The sequence below is a fragment of the Neomonachus schauinslandi genome, chromosome 1, assembly GCF_002201575.2.
Source record: "Neomonachus schauinslandi chromosome 1, ASM220157v2, whole genome shotgun sequence".
Taxonomy (NCBI): domain Eukaryota; kingdom Metazoa; phylum Chordata; class Mammalia; order Carnivora; family Phocidae; genus Neomonachus; species Neomonachus schauinslandi.
The window spans coordinates 18242321-18262871 of record NC_058403.1 but is presented as its reverse complement, the minus strand read 5'-3'; the positions used below and the strand labels follow the sequence as shown (position 1 = coordinate 18262871).

The 20551-nt window shown below is 39.4% G+C and overlaps 1 protein-coding gene and 1 pseudogene across 2 annotated transcripts in view; both read left to right on the top strand.

The window, feature by feature from the left end:
* The window catches only part of JAM2 (junctional adhesion molecule 2), a 61415-nt gene extending 50947 nt beyond the window's left edge, over nucleotides 1-10468 (top strand). Inside the window, exons 7-10 of one of the 2 annotated variants that reach the window (XM_021678042.1) lie at nucleotides 3608-3715; nucleotides 5492-5507; nucleotides 8086-8128; nucleotides 9757-10468. In XM_021678042.1, the coding sequence (XP_021533717.1) occupies nucleotides 3608-3715; nucleotides 5492-5507; nucleotides 8086-8128; nucleotides 9757-9789 (200 nt within the window). In that variant the 3' untranslated portion in view covers nucleotides 9790-10468. Of the gene's footprint in view, nucleotides 1-3607; nucleotides 3716-5491; nucleotides 5508-7460; nucleotides 7500-8085; nucleotides 8129-9756 lie in introns of those variants that run through there. The other variant, XM_044913784.1, reaches the window with a different exon arrangement.
* A 4968-nt stretch (nucleotides 10469-15436) lies between these two features.
* On the top strand, nucleotides 15437-15878 carry LOC110570067 (annotated as a pseudogene).
* The last annotated feature ends 4673 nt before the right edge of the window (nucleotides 15879-20551 follow it).

Here is a 20551-nt window from a genome sequence, read left to right as displayed (position 1 = left end):
AAATTCATGTTTTCAGTGTGCTCAGAGATATGCAGATCTGTGCACACTAATTTGTGTTGTTCATGTACAGTTAAACTCTTGGCATTATTTTTTAAGTAAAATATAATCTTATTAGACCGCAGAATGCTCTAAAGTGTAAGATATTCAATAGTGTATTCTAATTTCCGCAAGTGTCTTTTTAAAATTCAGGGATACGTATTATCCACCCAATTCACTCAAGTGTTGATAGTTATAGTCAAACATAAGCGTTTGCTGAAAATATCAGAAGGTATCCCTCTTAGTGCTACTTTGGAGTTATCCTTAGAAAAATTCATCAGAACATGTTTAAAATTAATGCATTGATACAGGGTTTTCCTAACTTCATTCATTCATTCACATACGACCCTCATGTTTTTTTACTGTAACCTTTTTGTTTTTCATGACCTGAGCCGAAGGCAGATGCTCAACGACTGAGCCACCCAGGCGCCCCCAGAACAGCTAAAATTTAATACTTTGTGCTTTGCTAGTCTTACCACTTTAATTTGATCACGATTTTCACGTATCTACTCTTCCTCGTATAAGTTGACTTAAAAGTTAAAATTCGTTCATTTAATGCTCATCCATTGATCTTAGATGTTTCATGCCCTTGGGTTGAAATTTATATCTTTTGATACATAAGAATTCGTGAAATCACATGTCAAGTTTCCTTCGTGAGTTATCACTAGTAACTTATAACGCAAACCAGAATCTGTTCTAAAGAAGCTCTTTTTGAAGTATAGAAAGAAAGTAAGTCATGGACCTGATGATTATTCCCAAGCTGCCCCCTGTAAAATTCCCAGGAGACCCCACTCACACTTAGCATTTTAACAGTTTGGTTCCTTTCCTTTCAGTTAGAATAATGATACCTTCCTTTTATAGTGGCCTTTTTTTTTTAAAGAAAAAAAATATTTTTGTACATGTTGTTACATTTTCTCTTTAGTGAGGCATAAGGCGGTTATAGAACTTGCTCAGTAATTCACAGTCAATGGCAAATAGCATGAAAACAACTCAGCTCTAACTTACAAGGCTTCTTCCATTTCACTGAGAAAAGTAAAATAAAATTTATACCATAACTTACAGGATAGGACAGTTTTTTTTGTTAGAATCTGCCGTTAGGTTGAATCCTTCATAGATGTCAAGTTCATTGACAAACTATGGGACAGATTTTTGTCCGATAATAGCCCTAAGATTGAAACCTTCACAGATGTCACATTTGTTGACTACTACAAAGAAAATAGTAGGTACAGTTTGGTTCTGTAGTTATTAACTTAATTTTGCCTTAGATTATGATTATTTTAGATTTTTCCCTATTAATTTCATTTTGCCTTAGTATGAATATTATGGAATTTTTTCCACTGCTTTTTTAAGTAAATAAATAGCTGGATCTCAATGACCTCTCAATGCTTAAGCAAAAATGAACTGAATTTTTTGTTGTTGTTTGTTTGTTTTTAAGATTTTACTTTTAAGTAAAATCTATACCCAATGTGGGGCCTGAATTTACAACCTTCAGATCAAGAGTCATGTGCTCTACTGATTGAGCCAGCCAGGTGCCCCTAAAACTGAACTGAGTTTATGCCAAACAATAATTAATGTTTTCTACTCTGGTCAAATTGCTCAGCCTTCCAAAAGAGGTATTCAGTTTTCTTTCTTAAAAAAATCAGTTAATATTTCAGATTTATGAGAAAATTAATAACCCTTGGCATTAGAAAAAAATTTTGAGACCAGAAAGTTTTATGATAAGCATACTCACTTAAATAATATTTCTTAAAAAAAATCTTTCCCAAAATGTGCAGTGCTTTTAGATATCTAAAATTATTGTTGAGAAAGTGCTACCTAATATTTTCTTCAAATTAATCACACGTTAATTAATACTTGCTTTTAAAAACAAGAACCCTTTTATTATGCTAAGCGAAATAAATCAATCAGAGAAAGACACATATCATATGATCTCACCAATATGAGGAATTTGAAAAACAAGACAGAGGATCATAGAGGAAGGGAGGGAAAAATGAAACAAGATGAAACCAGACAGGGAGACAAACCATAAGAGACTCTTAATCTCAGGAAACAAACTGAGGGTTGCTGGAGTGGAGGGGGGTGGAAGGGTTGGGGGGGCTGGGTGATGGACATTGGGGAGGGTATGTGCTATGGTGAGCGCTGTGAATTGTGTAAGACTGATGAATCACAGACCTGTACCTCTGAAACAAATAATACATTGTATGTTAAAAAAAAAGAGATAGTAGGAAGGGAAAAATGAAGGGGGAGAAATTAGAGGGGGAGATGAACCATGAGAGACTATGGACTCCGAGAAACAAAATGAGGGTTTTAGAGGGGAGAGGGGTGGGGGGATGGGTTAGCCCGGTGATGGGTATTAAAGAGGGCACGTTCTGCATGGAGCACGGGGTGTTACACACAAACAATGAATCATGGAACACTACATCAAAAACTAATGATGTAATGTATTGTGATTAACATAATATAATAAAATTAAATTAAAAAAAAAAACAAGAACCCTTTGAGGAATTGTTCCTTTAAAAAGTATAGGTAATTTACATATTAATCAATACATAGGAAGTATCCAAATGACAGAAGGGTGTGGCTCATGAAATCCTGAAGGACAAGCTGGAGAAATGTGACCCAGGTTAAATATTTAGATGGATGGATTCACACAGTTGGATCCCATACCCAGAGGGTGTAATAAATTCTATTATATGAAGGGAGGTACGTAATAGCCTGTTCCATAGTTCTTTCCCTAACGAAGTCATAGTCATCATTTTAATTAATGATTTGAATGAGGATATTTTTTGATGCTGTTCCCAATTACATAAATATTGATCTTGGAAGGTTCATAATCTAATTCTTGGACAACAGAATCAGTATCTGAGAAAACCTCGCAGGTTGGTAACATGGTAGTGATTTCAAACTTGGGTCCAAAAAATCCAGTTGTATTAGGTTAGAGGAAAGATGACTTAATAGCAACAGGAAAAAGTCTTGGGGAATTTAGTTAATTTTAAACTTAATGGGATGACAGTTTAATGGCATATGTGTATGTGAGTGTGTATGTGTATATAAGTACACACACACAAGCCCAATTAAATTCAAGAAAGATGTTTCCGACTCTTACTTTATAGAACAAGAGTCACATGGCTTTCTTTGGGGCTGAATGAGTTTTCCGTTATCGGTAAAATTGACACAGATGATGGTGTAGAAGAATTTTGAGTAGAATTGGGGGTGTGTGGTAGTTGAATACTTGACCTCACTGAACTTTGAAGATCACTTCCAATCTGATATTTAATCCTTTGAAGTATTATCTCCCCAAGTGAATGCAAGGGAATACCATACACGTTATTTCTGAATCATGGAACTTCTTTCAATTTAAGATTCTTGCAAAACTTAATTCCGTTAATATTTTCAATCAGTTTTGAACCTTGTCCTGGAATGAATCAGTTGAACAGGCTTCAGCAGCATGAAACTATCCATGTTTATGGTATAGCTGCCAAGGGGAGCTTATTTGAATTTTTTCAATTTAATAACTACATCTGTCCATTTATTTGACCCAAATTCATGCCTGGTTTATTTTGCGCTCCAGATGATCTCAATGTGAGTGGCATCATAGCAGCTGTGGTGGTTGTGGCCTCAGTGATTTCTGTTTGTGGCCTTGGCGTGTGCTATGCTCAGAGGAAAGGCTACTTTTCAAGTAAGTGAGTTTCACCCTTCTTCACTGGACAACCTCCTGTGGATATAGAGTTTTCTTACAAGACCTTGTTTCTCCTAATTAGCTCTAACAAACTCTAGAGAGTATTTTTCCTTGCTTTTTCTGCAGTAGAAAATGTCCCAAGTGACATGTAGGTGAGTTATGAAGCACCTTGGCAAACAGAGGGAGAAAAGGCAGAGCTTCCTCAAGTCAACATTTAGGAAACACCACAGACTATATGAGAGGCACCGTGGGATGGCATAATGGGGTGATACTGACGGATAGTCAACGTACATGGATATTTATAGTATATTGACATGTATTTAAGAGCCCTTTAAGTCAGGAATTATATATCTCAAGATGTAAATTGATTTCCAGTTTTATCATAAGTCCCACTGAAATAAATCAGTGGAATATTTTATCAGTGTAGAACAGTGGAATGTTGAATGTCAACTTTAGCACAACTGTATATAGCATTGTTCAATAAAAACTAGAAACCAATAGTATTACAGTTGCTTCTGGACAAAGTTTTTAATTCTTTGAGTTTAGACCTCTTATAACTCCAAACCCCCATTTGATGATAAAATACGTTTGATATGAATGAGATGAAAAAATAATGATGTTTTATTCTCTTAATGTATTTCTTTACTCCCAGTCTTTAAAATTATCTGAGAGCTCAAAAGCTGCAGAACTCCATAGAGTCCATTGGGAATAGTGTACAAAGCAGAATGTTTTCATAGAATAGTAAATCAATTTATAGCATAAGCAAGTTTTAGACCCATTGTTTTACAGTGAACATTAATTTTAGAATTTAGGTTTTAAAAAACATACTAACATAAAACTTAACCTATAAATAGATATTCAGTGTCATGAAATGTTTCCATGGCATTGTTTCAAGAATATTCCCTATAATTAAGAATAGCTGCTCTGTGAATTAATAGCTCTTTTCTTTGATGCTCCAATCTTAGTCTAGTGTAAATGTAACTTTATGAATGGAATCCAGCTGAGGCCCCCTGCTGGTCACTAGTGAAAGTACAGACAGATAAGATTACTCATGCAAAATTCTTGTCATCCTTATCTCTACTTGCAAAGAGTATCTGTCTTGAGTATTTTTATCGGAGACTTGGTAAATACATTTTTCTTAAAATACTGAATTAATTAAAGATTTGACTTGGGTAATAGGAACTCATTAGTGAAGAATATTACTCCCATCCTCAGCTGGCAGAAAATCTATCCAAGGGGATCATTTTCTTGAACTTGATTTCAGACAGGAGTTGGCAAACTATGACCAGTGGACCAAATGCAGCCTGCCACCTGTTTTTCTGTGGCCCACAAGCTAAGAATGGCTTTTACAAATGAACATTTACAATCTGTTTGATAATAAGGAACACTAACTTTGAATCCCAGTTAAGAGAAATGTTATCCCCTGTCAACAAAAGAATTCTATTTTTCCAATTAATAGACCTATACTAAAGGCTTTGATTATTATTATTATATTTTGAGTTTTATTAATAACAATTTTTGGAAACTTGGTCTCTCTTATTATATAAGTACCTACTTAATATTCTCAATTCTACCTCTTGGCCCACAAAGCCTAAATATTTGCCTTGTGGCTCTTTACAGAAAATAGTTTGCCAACCCTTGATTTAGAAAGTACAAATGTCACCAAGAGAGAAACAAGACCGAGTAAAAGAAATTAAGCCTACACTTGCTTTTATATGAATATGTATCATACCATATTAACTCTTGCATTAATGATATACACTTATTCTTTTGTAGAAGAGACCTCGTTCCAGTAAGTATACTTTTCTTAAATGCATGCCTTTCCCCCACCTCAGCTAATTTTCTGTTGATCCTCTGTTTAAAGTCAAACATGGAAAGTTGGGTTATTTGTGAAGGTTTTATCCCTATGGGAAGTGACTCAGATTCATCAAGAAATACATCCCACTTCATGCCTCATGCCTACCTGTCAATGTTGTTTAATTACCTAGAGAAGACATATAGTCACTAATTTGACTCTGTAGGCACTTCCATAGTACTACTTTAAAAAATATATTTACTGTATTTTGCTAAATTAAAAATTTTCGAATAAAATTTTACTGAACAGCCATTTTCACATTGAATTGAATACTTATTTTGTGCCCAACACTTCCTAGGGAGTGGTAGTACAGCAGTGAACAAAACGGGCCACCCAGCTCTCTGCCTCATGGAGCTTATATAGAGAAAGGTGGAAAGTAAAAACACTTAGGTAAACTCTACAGTATGTCAGACTGTGATAAGTATTGTGGAGAAAACTAAAGTGGGTAAGAGAATAGAGAATGCACAGGGTAGGAGTGGAGATCGTCCTTTAGGGTGGTTAGGTGGTTCATTCACAGTGATGTTTGAGAAGGACCTGAAGGAGCACAAAGAGCAAATTAGGCAGATGCCCATGAGAAGAGCATTCAAGCAGAAGAGAAAGAACCAGATGGAAAGGTCTAGAGGCCACGCACACCTGGAGTAAGTATCTGAGGCACGTTGAGGGGATTGGTGTGGCTGAAACTGAGTGAGGACAATGGAGAGAAGGGAAGAGTGCACAAAAGTAGTGGAGGCCAGATTACGTGGAGCCCCTTCTAGGCAGTGGTGAGGAGTTTGACTTTGATTCTGAGTAAGATGGGAAGTCATTGGAAGGCTTTGAGTCAGGGAGTAATATCCTGTTACTTAATTCTTCGAAGCTCACATTCACTGCTCTGTTAAGAATCATCTATAAGGTAGCAAAGAGTGGAGGAAGCAGGGAGACCAGTTAGAAAACTACTCAATAATTATCCAGCCAAGAGAAAATGGTAGCTGGTTCCAAAGTGATGGTGTTGGAGATGTGAAGTGATAGGATTCTGGATACATTTTGAACAAGTTACTGATTGGTTGGATGTGGATGTGGGAGAAAAAGAGAAAAATCAAAGATAGCTCCATGGCTACGGGAAGAAAGATGTTACCAATTACGGAAATGTGTAAGACTTTGGGAGGAGCAGGTTTGGGAGCATTAGGTGGGAAGGTCTGGAATATTTGGGAATTTTAATATTTGAGATGCCAGTTAGGCTTCCAAGTAGAGATAATTAGTAGGTAACAAGATATATAAACGTGGAGTTTGGAGAAATAACTAGGATTAGCAATTTAGGAATCATTGGTGTATGAGATCACCAAGTTTATGTGCATGATTTGTGACTGTCCTTCCGGTGTACATGGAAATAGCAGACCCAATGCGGAGCAATGGGCATCCTCTCTACTCTCAGCTGCTTTAGCTGCCATTGATTTCCTGTTCCTAGACTTCCTGCTCAACCCTGTTCACTGTGTCTAATCCTATCCCAGTACAAGTCCAAAATGAGCTCCAAGTTATCAGGACTAGCAGTAGCAAAGGGGGAGAGTTCAGAAAACAGGGTTGCCTGATGCTATAGCCACCCCACGTCCCACCCCAGGCAATTGTGAAGACTTCCACTTTTATTGAGGAAGATGGAAAGTAATTGGAGGGTTTTGAGCAGAAGAAAGCATCACTACCCTGGAGAAGATTATTCTTTTCTTTAATCACATTGTCTCTTAGGTAGGTAGGAATCTGGGAGGCAGTATCTTTACTCCTAGACACATCTCCTGCCATTTGTCAAATCCATGGCCCTTAAAATTTGTTGGATAATGAATTGGGTGTTATATTAATTTGCTAGGACTGTGGTCACAAAGTGCCACAGATGAGTAGCTTAAACAGAAATTCATTTTCTTACAGTTCTGGAGGCTGCAAGTCCAGATCAAGATGATAGCAGGGTTGGTTCCTTCTGAGGGCTGTGAGGGAAGATCTGTTCCAAGCCTCTCTCTGCTTGGCTTGTACATGATCTTCTCTCTGTCTTCACATTGTCTTCCCTATGCCTGTGTCTGTCTCCACATTTACTCTTCCTATAAGGCCAGCAGTCATATTGGATTGGGGTCCACCTAATGACCTCATTTTAATTTAATTTAAAGACCTTATCTCCAAATACGGTCACATTTTGAGGTATTGGTAGTTGGAACTTTAGCATGAATTGTTGGGGAAGACACAGTTCAGCCTATAACAGACGATTAGAACCTTAGTTACCATGTAAAACTTTCTTTCCGTGGGGAAAAAAAAATGAATTTTGATTATAGTGTTCAAGTTTTCAAAGTGCTAAATGCTAAAAAGTTGCTAAGTTAAAAGCAAGTCTCTGTTTGCACATTCCAGAGAAATCTTTAGCCCCAGGCTACAATGAGATACATAGGGCTTCACAGGCTGTTACTTTGTTATGTGGCTTTCTCTGTGGAATATTGTCTATAAATATAAGAAATTCAGTTAGGCTTGCTGGCATGTTTTAATATTGTCTTTTATATTCCACAAACAGGAAGAGTAGTTCTGCATCTAAAGCCACCACAATGAGTGAAAATGTGAGTATTTTTGAAGCACATTTATAGATCAGATGTGTTTAGGAAATAGGGCAGGGGAAATGAAATGATTGTACAGAAAGTGATGGATTTTCACTTTTAATACACTTTGTGCGAGGGTCTACGACTGGTCTTCAGAAGGAGGTGAGTGACTGTTAGCTTCCATCCTCTGTCTGGAATGGTATGATAAAGTTGCATTTGTAGAGCAATGGGGCTTTGCCTACCATTCTTTTTCTCATGATGTTTGCTATCATTAGCCTCCGTAGCATCATTAGGTCTGGTGTTATCAGCTCCATTTCATAGATGAGAAAATTAAGACCCAAGTTCTCACAGGATCATAGTGGTGGGGCTGGATCCAGGCACCTGGATTCCTGTCAGCTTGCCCAAACAGATGGCTTCCCCCAGATCTTTGATTCCAAGACTCTCCTTTGGTTATTCAGAGAACTTGGAAAATTTAGGAATATGGAATATCCTCTGCTATTGCCGAAAGGAATATTTCAGAACTCCCTGAAGGGATACAATAATTATCCAATTCAGATGGTTTAGGCAACATAATTTGGACCCTTGTGTACTTTTGCATTTGTGAACTCTACAGTGAAGCAGTAAATACCATCATTGCTCAGATTTTGTAGCTCTTTGGATGGATATTCAACCTTCTGGATTTTTTTTCAGGAATATGAGAGGTAAGGGAGGAAGGTTTCCAGTGTTTTTGGAGGTCTAAGCATTGTCTTGAGAAATGGAACACTGGTTCTCTGACCTCCTTGGCACTCAGTGGCAAGGATTCTCTTAGATTTCCTATGTAAAGCTCGGGGGAGGCAGTGGACACTGGTATTTTAAACACATGAGTGACTCTAATGGACACTAAATTTAAGACCCATTTATTGTCCCATAGACTTTTTTTTTTTCTGTCAAAATTTGATTTTTTTTTAAATTGTCTACTCCAGAATCTCTCACAGAAGTCATTTGATTTTGTAGTTTACTGTACCACGATCGTATTAAATTCTTTCATTAGCAGATAAGCAATGTGTAACTCTGTCATATTTGTTCCTACAATTTATAGAAAACACTCCTTAAATGTGGAACAAAGTAATCTCATCCTTCCAAACAGTAGGAGACACTTTGTGGCTGAATCAGAAGAGCAGAAACCTTTTATTTTTTCATTGTCTTCCTCTTGGTTGCCCTCATCCACTGAGAGGTCAAGCCTTCCATTCTGGTTTTGTCCTAGAGCACAATTTCTCAGTCTTGGCATTATTGACAATTTCTCATCATTCTTATATTGTAATTTCCCTTTTGAATTCTTATATAATGAATTCTTACAATTTTGCATAGTTTCCTTTTGGGGGAGCTGTACCGTGCATGATAGGATGCTGAGCAGGAGCATACCCCAAGCAGATAAGATTTCTCCCACTCTAATTCCCACTCCGACTTCTTTACTCTTTAGGCAAAGTTTCAGAGACCTTGTCTCCTAGTATTTATTTAATTCCCCATAAAATAGATTTAGTTAACTATATGCTGGTTTTTACCTATCAATTCTCATAGCGCATGTAGCTTTATACTGATAAAATTTATATATTTCTTTAAATATGAATTAATACATTATACTTAAACTTGTTTTTTTTCCCTTTTCCTAGGATTTCAAGCATACAAAATCCTTTATAATTTAAAAGAATTCCACCTTTGAGATACGCCAAAACCACAGTTGTTACACAAGTTATTAAAAGATTATAAAACTCTGCTTTGTCTTACATTTGCAAAGAGTACATGAGGAGATGAATTTGGTATTTCGTGATAATTTTTATGATCTTTAAATTACTTGAAATTGTTATTTTAAACAAATAGTTCTGTCAGCACCTAAATAAAATCCAGTCTGGCTTTTTGCCTCTGGACTAAGTTAAAAGAATCACAAAACTTTGTAAGATTCTGGGGTTTATGAAATGTTAAATGTCCTAATTCCTAGAGAAACTTACTAAAATATATGATACTGATTGTGAAATTAATCCACAGAGCATGAAAATACAAACTATGTGCACCCTCTGTGCAGGAGTCTGATTTAGAGGGTTCAGAAACTACTGACAGACGCAAAAGGAACCTCTAGTCTCATTTCTACCAGAATCCTCTTTTCTCCCCTAATACAGTCCTTACTCCGCTGCTCATTTGTCACTAATCTATTCACAGAAGGGAGGTAGGAGGAGTGAGTCTTATTCCCAAGGATTTGCACTTTGTGTTTATTTTTATTTCTGGGGAACCAAAAGCAACATGAAGAAAAATACCTAATGACCAGAGCTCACTCCCTTGGCATGTGTCACTGATTTTTTTCATTAAACATAATTTTGAGAGTCAAACACAAACCCAAGTGTCTTATTTCACTTGAGTTGTTTTTTGCTCTTTCCTTCCTCTAAGACCCCTTTGAAGAGGATCAGGGACCTTGATCTCAGAACTCATCACTGGACCCTCCACACATAACCTTGCAGATACCTTTCTCTGCATGATGGTGACTTCATATTGATTTTCAAATGATTTTCTCTGAAAACCATGCAGTGAAATTCTGGGCTGGGCTGAGTGCCTTGCTGGCCAATCCTGCTTACTGCAGAGCCGGGGATGTAGAGAGGAGAAGGGACTGTGCCCTACACCTGTGCCCTGCTTGATACATAGAAGACAGGAGAAACGCTGGCTGAAATGAAAAATCGGTCTCATCATCTGGTTTCTCCACTGATTAATTCTAACGGGGTCCAAGCTAGTGTTAGAGTGAAAATTCTAATGATCCGTGTAATAGTAAGAGCAACGAGACTGTTAAAAAAGCATAATCTTCTATAACTTAGTGTGATTATTCAATTCATGTAAAATATGGGTAATAAAATATGGATAGGGCATCTCTAGTTCTGGGCAAATCTGGATGAAAAGGTTACTCACGAACTTTGTCAACTTTGAACATGGTTAAGCTGCTTTTAAAGGAGTCCATTCTTTTTTCCCCTCAGACAAAGCAAGTCCCAGGATTTACTGGACAAACGGCTTAAGCACTAGCATGTACCTGGACACCACACCAGGTCCCTGGGAAGATGCCTGTTGTCAGACTATATACATTGCGCCCCACTTGTCTGGGGCACTGGGTGCTTCTCACCAGACTCCTTCCAACATTTTCTATAAGGGGCCAGATACTAGATATTTTAAGCCATACTGGCCTGTTACAACTACTCAACTCTGCCTTTTAATCACAAAAGCAGGCATAGACAATAATAAACAAATGGCATGTTTGTGTTCCAATAAAACTTTATTTATAAAAACAGCAGGCACAGACAGGATTTGGCTCCCACACATGGTTTCCCAACTCTGGTGGTGAAGCATGAGAAAAACACCTGTCTATAAACTTTTGCAAAAATTAAGCTAAATGATGCTCATGCTTTGATTTGCTTTGGTATGTGGAATGCTTTCTCCTTGCATTGCCAAGTGTCAAGAGTATATGTGAGTCTCAAAGTTGGCCCTTCACAGGGTGCCTTGGTGGCCCAGTTGGTTAAGTGTCCGACTCTTGATCTCAGCTCAAGTCTTGATCTCAGGGTTGTGAATTCGGGCCCTGCATTGGGTTCCTTGCTGGGCTTGGAGCCTACTTAAAGAAAAAAAAAGATGGCTCCCCAGGCATATGTACCACCACATAAGATCAATTTCTTCAATTTAAGTGACACAAATCCATATTGTGGGGAAAAATACATAGTGCCTTAGCTTTACTAACAGATGAAAGCTTCTGATCCACTTGGCTAGAGGATTCATCTTATAAAGTATTAACATATAACACTTTCTTTGAGTTAAATATGTATTGTACATTATCTTAATATATTGTATGTAGCTAAGTAGAAATCATTGTGTGGAGAATGCCTTCTCCCACACAAAGGATATAATATAATATTGTGCTCAATATTATATCCACTTGTGTCTGGACTTGTGTTTTCCATTTGCTTTTGAGGGACTTGAATATTAACAATTGGTAAAACCCCACTATAATTCATAGAGCATTTTGATTTTATTTTCCTGCAGTGAAATTGTGTTGTATAAGGATTAGGGCTCTGAAATGTCTAATAGCAAGTTTTATTTTAATTATCATTGTTGCTTTTGTAACTAGATTTATTTTTAGTTGGAGGTTTAACCTAACTAAATGTGGAACAATTGTTTTTTTAGTACAACTTTGCAAAGAACTTCCTTCATCTCACGAGTGGTTTTGTTTGATTAAAGGCTACATTAATAAAAAAACTTGTTCAACTTTTTAGGCCCATTTAACTGGTGCAGGGCAAGAGTCACCCACCTATTGTTCAGCAAAACCCAGCAAACCACCCCCTCTTACCATCTGTAGCTACAAGGCTAGCTCTTTAGCTGCTTAAGATTAGAATCTCATCATCTTTATCTGGATGCCTGCCAGCCTCTCAAATGCTGACAAAAATGCTCTGCAAAGAACAAGTCTAAACTATTTGAACATTTTATATATGTCCGGTGGGGGCAGATGGAGGGGAGGGTGTATACAATCTCATTCATCTCAACGATATTATATATCACGAGGCACCTGGGTAGCTCAGTCAGTTAAGCACCTGACTCTTGATTTCGGCTCAGGTCGTGATCTCAGGGGCGTGAGATGGAGCCCCGTGGAGCCTGCTCCAGATTCTCTCTTTCTCGCTTAAATAAATATATATTTTTAAAAAATAAAGCTGGTCATGTCATCATTGGCAGGCAAGGAATCTGAGACTCAGAGTCAGTCCACCAAGTTCACGGAGCTAAGTGAGGACTCACGGTTTACAAGACCCAGGTCCATCTGATGCAGGATGTTCACACAAGGTGTTTTATTTAGCTCCTTTTAAATTTAAATTTACATTCCTTTTAAATTCTTAAGTTCTCCTCTTGTGCCACACCTTCCCTTCACCCTTAGTAACCTCTGGCAAGTGGACCCCTCCCTAGGCTCACAGCTCGCAACATTGTTCCGTCTTCCCTGTCCCCACAACCCAGGCTCAGTGCTGTGGTGGGCCATTCTGTTCTCAGCCACTCTCCCCTCACCACGGATGCCCAAATCTCTAATCTCAGTATTATTTCTTTTTAATATTGAAGCTAACCGTGATGAATACGTTTAAATTCTAGCACTCGTACCCTTCCTGTCTCTACATCTGCCCATCTTCTACCTCCCCTTATTCATCCACTCCACCCTGCACTGGCTCATTCCAGGATTGTCACTGCTGTCCTCCTTTTCACCTCAGGCCTTTGTTACTATCTCAAGTTTTATCTTCTGGGACCTTCCTTCCTCAAATACTCTCTCTTCTTAGTCATGACTTCTAGAGCAAGGTCAGTCCCCTTCTCCCTTTTCTCCCTTCCCCTTGCTAAAAATCTTCTGCTTTTTTCCCTAAGGGCTAAATTCCTTAGCCCGGAGTTCAAGGCTTCCCCCGCCCCCTCACATACACGTCTCGTCCTATTTTCACAACCTACCTATCTAGCCAAATGTTCCACTGTTCTACTTTGGTTGCCTTATGCACCCGTCAAACTGAACAAGGGTCATTTTATTTCAAGAATGCAGTGTTGGGGCGCCTGGGTGGCTCAGTCGTTGGGCGTCTGCCTTCGGCTCAGGTCATGATCCCAGGGTCCTGGGATCGAGCCCCGCATGGGGCTCCCTGCTCGGCGGGAAGCCTGCTGCTCCCTCTCCCACTCCCCCTGCTTGTGTTCCCTCTCTCGCTGTATCTTTCTCTCTCTCTGTCAAATAAATAAATAAAATCTTTAAAAAAAAAAAAAAAAGAATGCAGTGTTTTCCTCCCCTGGAAAGCTGATTCTCCTGATCAAGAAAATTGGGAAAATCTATTTACTATTTGAGGGACAGCTCAAATTTCACCTCTATGAGGCTTTCCCTCATTCCTCCTGCTGGAAGAAGTTTCTTCTTTGAGTCTCCATAGCACTTGGTTGATTTTTTTTATGGCAATTACTGGTTTTTATTTCATAATACACTATGCATGTATTAAACAGTATCTGATGTGTAGTTGGTATCTAATAAATGCTGAATGAATTTTTAAAAACCAAGAGCACTGGGGCACCTGGGTGGCTCAGTTGGTTAAGCAACTGCCTTCGGCTCAGGTCATGATCCTGGAGACCCGGGATCGAGTCCCGCATCGGGCTCCCTGCTCGGCAGGGAGTCTGCTTCTCCCTCTGACCCTCCTCCCTCTCATGCTCTCTGACTCTCATTCTCTCTGTCTCAAGTGAATAAATAAAATCTTTAAAAAAAAACCAAGAGCACTTGTGAAAGGGCAACTAATAAAATTTCTCCACAGATTTAGATTATTAATAAAGTATTACATTCTGCAATGTTATTATAATTCAGTTCATTTATTATGCAAAGTGACACAAATTATTGCTCCATGAATTAAAGCTGGACAGAAACTGTTTCCCTCTTCTCCCACTCCTTTGTTATTAGGCATCCATTTCCACACAGTTCTTTTTTTTTTTTTTTTTTTTAAAGATTTTATTTATTTATTTGAGAGAGAGAGATAATGAGAGACAGAGAGCATGAGAGGGAAGAGGATCAGAGGGAGAAGCAGACCCCCTGCCGAGCAGGGAGCCCGATGTGGGACTCGATCCCGGAACTCCAGGATCATGACCTGAGCCGAAGGCAGTCGCTTAACCAACTGAGCCACCCAGGCGCCCCTCCACACAGTTCTTAAAAAGATCTTAAGATACTTTTCCAACCTTCAAATTTTGTTAAAATTTAATTTTCCATCCTTTGTTTCTTGTTTCCAGTTTTCCATCCTAATTTTCCATCCTTTGTTCTATGAGAGTTTGGGACACTTTTAGGAGTAAAAACTGGTCAGGAAATTCAAAGTAAAAGGTACATTTTTTTTTTTTAAGATTTTATTTATTTATTTGAGAGAGAGAGAGAGAGCACATGAGAAGGGGGAGGGTCAGAGGGAGAAGCAGACTCCCCGCGGAGCAGGGACCTCGATGCGGGACTCGATCCTGGGACTCCAGGATCATGACCTGAGCCGAAGGCAGCCGCTTAACCGACTGAGCCACCCAGGTGCCCGTAAAAGGTACATTTTTATTTGTTGATGATACTGTTTAAAAAGAGACAACATACTCTAGTGTGCGCGTGAGCCCCGTAGGGCCGGGGAGGCACCAGCTGCCGCGCGGGGAGGAGGCCGAGGCCGCAGCTCGAGGGAGGCCCCCGCCCCTCTGCGCCTGTGTCTGGCAGAGCCGGTGGGAGACGAAGAGACAATCCTTCCCTGCCGCCCGGATAATCAAGAGTTTTGGCCAGACCTTTGAGCACACACCGAGTGAGGAGCCAGACGAAAATCACAGACTATGGCGCTGAAACGGATTAATAAGGAACTTAGTGATCTGGCCCGTGACCCTCCAGCACAATGTTCTGCAGGTCCAGCTGGGGATGATATGTTTCATTGGCAAGCCACAATTATGGGACCTAATGACAGCCCATATCAAGGCGGTGTATTCTTTTTGACAATTCATTTTCCCACAGACTACCATTTCAAACCATAAGGTTGCATTTACAACAAGAATTTATCATCCAAATATTAACAGTAATGGCAGCATTTGTCTTGATATTCTAAGATCACAATGGTCTCCTGCTTTAACTATTTCTGAAGTTCTTTTATCCATTTGTTCACTTCTATGTGATCCAAACCCAGATGACCCCCTAGAGCCAGAGATTGCATGGATCTATAAAACAGACAGAGATAAGTACAACAGAATATCTCGGGAATGGACTCAGAAGTATGCCATATGATGCTACCTTAAAGTCAGAATAACCCGCATTATAGCTGGAATAAACTTTAAATTACTGTTCCTTTTTTGATTTTCTTATCTGGCTGTTCCCCTATCAGACCTCATCTTTTTTAATTTTATTTTTTGTTTACCTCCCTCCATTCATTCACATGCTCATCTGAGAAGACTTAAGTTCTTCCAGCTTTGGACAGTAACTGCTTTTAGAAACTGTAAAGTAGTTACAAGAGAACAGTTGCCCAAGATTCAGAATTTTTTAAAAAATGGAGCATGTGTATTATGTGGCCAATGTCTTCACTCTAACTTGGTTATGAGACTGAAACCATTCCTCACTGCTCTAACATGCTGAAGAAATCATCTGAGGGGGAGGGAGATGGATGCTCAGTTGTCACATCAAAGGAAGCAGCATTATTCTAGCATCCAGTCTTTTTTTAAGGCTTCCACTATTAGAGATTTGAGGTTACATGATATACTTTATGCTCATAACTCATGTGGCTGGAGAATTGGTATTGAATTTATAGCATCAGCAGAACAGAAAATGTGATGTATTTTATGCATGTCAATAAAGGAATGACCTGTTCTTGTTCTACAGAGAATGGAAATTGGAAGTCAAACACCTTTTGTATTCCAAGATAGGGTCTCAAACATTTTGTAAGTCTCATTTAAATTGTTAGGAGGCTTGGAGCTATTAGTTAATCTATCTTCCAATACACTGTTTAATATAGCACTGAATAGGGGCGCCTGGGTGGCTCAGTCGTTAAGCGTCTGCCTTTGGCTCAGGTCATGATCCCAGGGTCCTGGGATCGAGCCCCGCATCGAGCCCCGCATCGAGTCCCGCATCGAGCCCCGCATCGGGCTCCCTGCTCAGCAGGAAGCCTACTTCTCCCTCTCCCACTCCCCCTGCTTGTGTTCCCTCTCTCCCTGTCTCTCTCTCTGTCAAATAAACAAAATCTTAAAAAAATATATATATATAGCACTGAATAAATGATGCAAGTTGTCAATGGATGAGTAATCAACTAATAGCTCTGCTAGTAATTGATATATTTTCCTTCAATATAGTTGCATAAACCAAAAAAAAAAAAAAGAGAGACAACATACTCTAAAATGGAGACATTTGTGCTAAGTCCAAATCATCAAACCAAAACTTTAATTCCAAACTTAACTACAGTTTCAACCTCTCCCAGGAGTGGTATCTAAAACCAGTCAATCTGGAATTGCCTGGTCAGACTAGTGAGGTAACCTGCCCGATAGACCCCTCCAGTCCCCTAAAGTAAGATGACCTTGCCACAGCCAATCCACTCTGCTTGTAACTTACTTGTCCCACCCCCTTCTGCCTATAAAAGTCATTTTGTATAGCTCTTCAGGGCACTTTTCTATTTTATTTTTATTTTTTTAATTTTTTTTTAAAAGATTTTATTTATTTGAGAGAGAGAATGAGAGAGAGAGAGAGAGCATGAGAGCAGGGAGGGTCAGAGGGAGAAGCAGACTCCCTGCCGAGCAGGGAGCCTGATGCGGGACTCGATCCCGGGTCTCCAGGATCATGACCTGAGCCGAAGGCAGTCGCTTAACCAACTGAGCCACCCAGGCGCCCCGTGGGGCACTTTTCTATTTTAGACTGGATGCTCCCTGATTCATAAATTGTCAAATAAAGCCACTAAGGTCTTTAAGATTTCCTCAGTTGAATTTCATTTAACACTCTCTATTTACTCTTGTTTATGACTTTTAAAAATATGCTGTATTTTTATTTGCCCAAGTTTTTTAAAAAAGTACTAAGACATACTAGAGTATAAAATGTCTTTATGCTTTCTACTAAGAAAATGCTCTCAAAATAAGTGAATAGTTGTGTCAACAGAGGACCTGTTTAAGTTCTCTAAAATTGAGGGCGGATGGTTTTAAAAGTCCACCTCATGGTGTTTTTAACGTTGAATGTGCTACCTCTTAAGTGCTTCCTAAAGGTGGTGTAAAAACTGAAGCTTCCTAAGATCTGTGGTTGGATTTCTCAAGCTGCCCTTGCCCATGTGACTTTTCATTCTCAAACTCAATTTCCTTCCAAATATTTAACTAGCAAAAATTATACTGGTTACTATAGGTCAAGAAAATGGTTTTTCTAAATTTTAGGATAACATATAGCCAAGAACATGAGAAAAAGTATTATACATAAAGATATGATACATTCATGTTAACAGAATGTTGATTGGGACATCTTCTGTTGCCCGAAGGCCGAAGATAAGTACATGTTTAAGGTACAAATACCCGCTTTGATGTTCATGAAGATAATGGTGCTACCCTGAAATCATTACCCCAGTCCTCTCCCTTTTACCCTACCACACAAGCTGTTATAAAGTGTATATGGATGGATTGAGGGTGGGGAGGAATGGTGACAGAGAGAATGAATTGTCCAAACTGTGAGACAAAATGAATTTGTCCAAGTTGTACATTCTATTACCTGACTCATCCCCCAAGGCAAGTACAGAGAATTTTAAAGAGAAATCACTTGCAAAAACTGAAGGTGGCTGCCAAGAAGGAAATAGCTATTTGAGCAGGGAGAAAGAGTTGGAAAAGATATTAAGAAAGACAGCAGGGGAGTGGTGAAGGACCTATTTTCCCATGATTTCTTAGGGCAAGGATATATGAATTTCTCATGGTCAAATAGGCATCATTGAAAGTAGTGGGCCTTGAGGCTCTTGCCAGTGTCTTACTGAGATAAAACATCTGAAACAAGACTGTGCCACTGGGATGGGAACAGGGGAGTTGGGAAGAGATGAGTTGGAGTGGACCTCCCACTTCGGGTAATCTGTGCAATGGGAAGACCTCCTAGCCCACAGAGCCCCCCAAGAACTTATACACACAGCACCTAACCAGAGAGAGCCAGCATTTATGAGCCCCCACAGCAAGGGCAGCAAATGAGAACTAGTAATCGCTAACACCAAAAAATCCTACACTGAATGGATTTAAGTAAGAATTGCCTGAAACGGAAGCCCTCTTTGCTTATTATTATTAAAGGTAACACTAGGTAAGTAACAGACATTATGTCCCTTTCCAGTTCTCTGTACTTTTCAACTCAGATTTCCTCAAGAATGCTAGGCAGATTGGATTCAGGCCCACCCTAAAGACCTAATTTTTACTTAATCCCCTTTAGAAGTCCTATTCCCAAATACAACCACATCGTGAGCATCTGGGGCTTAGGATTTCCACAAATGAATTTTAGGGGAACACAATTCAACCTGTAACACCAGGCATGGGAGAAGAGCCGTTTTCAACACTAAAGCCTAGAAGATTGAGGTCGTTTGTGACAAACATCTACGGTGTTAAGTTCAGGATAAGGAGCACTGGCCAACTGAAGGGGCGAAGAAAGGCTGGAGTTGCAGAGTTGCGGCAGCGTCACCAGAAAGAGGAAGGGGATCTGAAGATAAGGGCTTTCACATCCAGCTGGAAAAAAAAGCACTTCCCAGCTCAGAAGTTAGTAATAAATGCCCTATGATGTAGGGCAGGGGAGTAGGGTACTTAACACAGTATTCTTGTAGTCAGTCACAGACAGAATCCTTATGTTTACAGAATGAAGAGACTGGGATGTTCCAGCAAATTCCAAATAGTTCCAAGACAGATTTTTAAAGTGTATGAGAGGGCGCCTGGGTGCCTCAGTTGGTTAAGCAACTGCCTTCGGCTCAGGTCATGATCCTGGAGTCCCAGGATCGAGTCCCGCATCGGGCTCCCTGCTCGGCGGGGAGTCTGCTTCTCCCTCTGACCCTCCCCCCTCTCATGTACTCTCTCTCATTCTCGCTCTCTCAAACAAATAAAAATCTTTAAAAAAAAAAAAATGTATGAGAAAGTAGGTGTGAAATTATAAAAGGTAAAATTCAACTAAACTGAGTGGCGGAAGTGAGGGGTATATAAGGGAGGTGAAGCGTGTGCTGACAGGGGTCAGGCCCTTCTCTAGATGGGCAGTTGTACTGTGCACCCCAAGGCACCTCGCCTGCCACAGGTGGGTGTTGTTTCGGTGGAGGTTAGAAAAAGGACCTGAGCAACTAGACTTCTTCAATTACCTTACCATAATCAAACATCAAATTGTTTCAATGTCTACAATTATTTAAATAAAAGTAGTTTAAATGAACTGTCATTGCTCGGCATCATTTGAAGAAACTGGGCCATTTCTTCCTACTGCTTTACCCCAATTCCAATTCTGCACATCTTACTAATTTAATCACAGCTATTATCATTAGGAAATGTTTATAGGTCTTTTGGAAAAGGTATTCCTAAGTGGGTCTGATTTCAGCTAGACTGGCACACCACAGTAAAAATCTATTCTTTTGAAATGAGCTAAACGAGCCATCTACAGTAACCGAAATTTTGATATGCCTGTTAGGCCACCTATCCGGTGCATGATTTGCTGGGTCTTCCATCACTTGGGCAAAACCATACCATACAGCTTCGTCTTTCAAAGGAGTTCCTTTGTAGAACCCCCACCCCACTCTCAGCTTTCCTTCCTCTGTCTGTGGAGCACAGTACTAGCCTCTGATCATAAACTGCAAGGGAAGAGGAGGGCCCCGGGCTATTAGGATAAAAGCAGTTAGTATTTGAGGACATGGTAGTTAAAACACAATGGATCCTCCTGTGTATATTCAAACTTAACTCCAGTTTCCTGGAAAAGCTATGATAAAAGGTTTATAAGCCATTTCT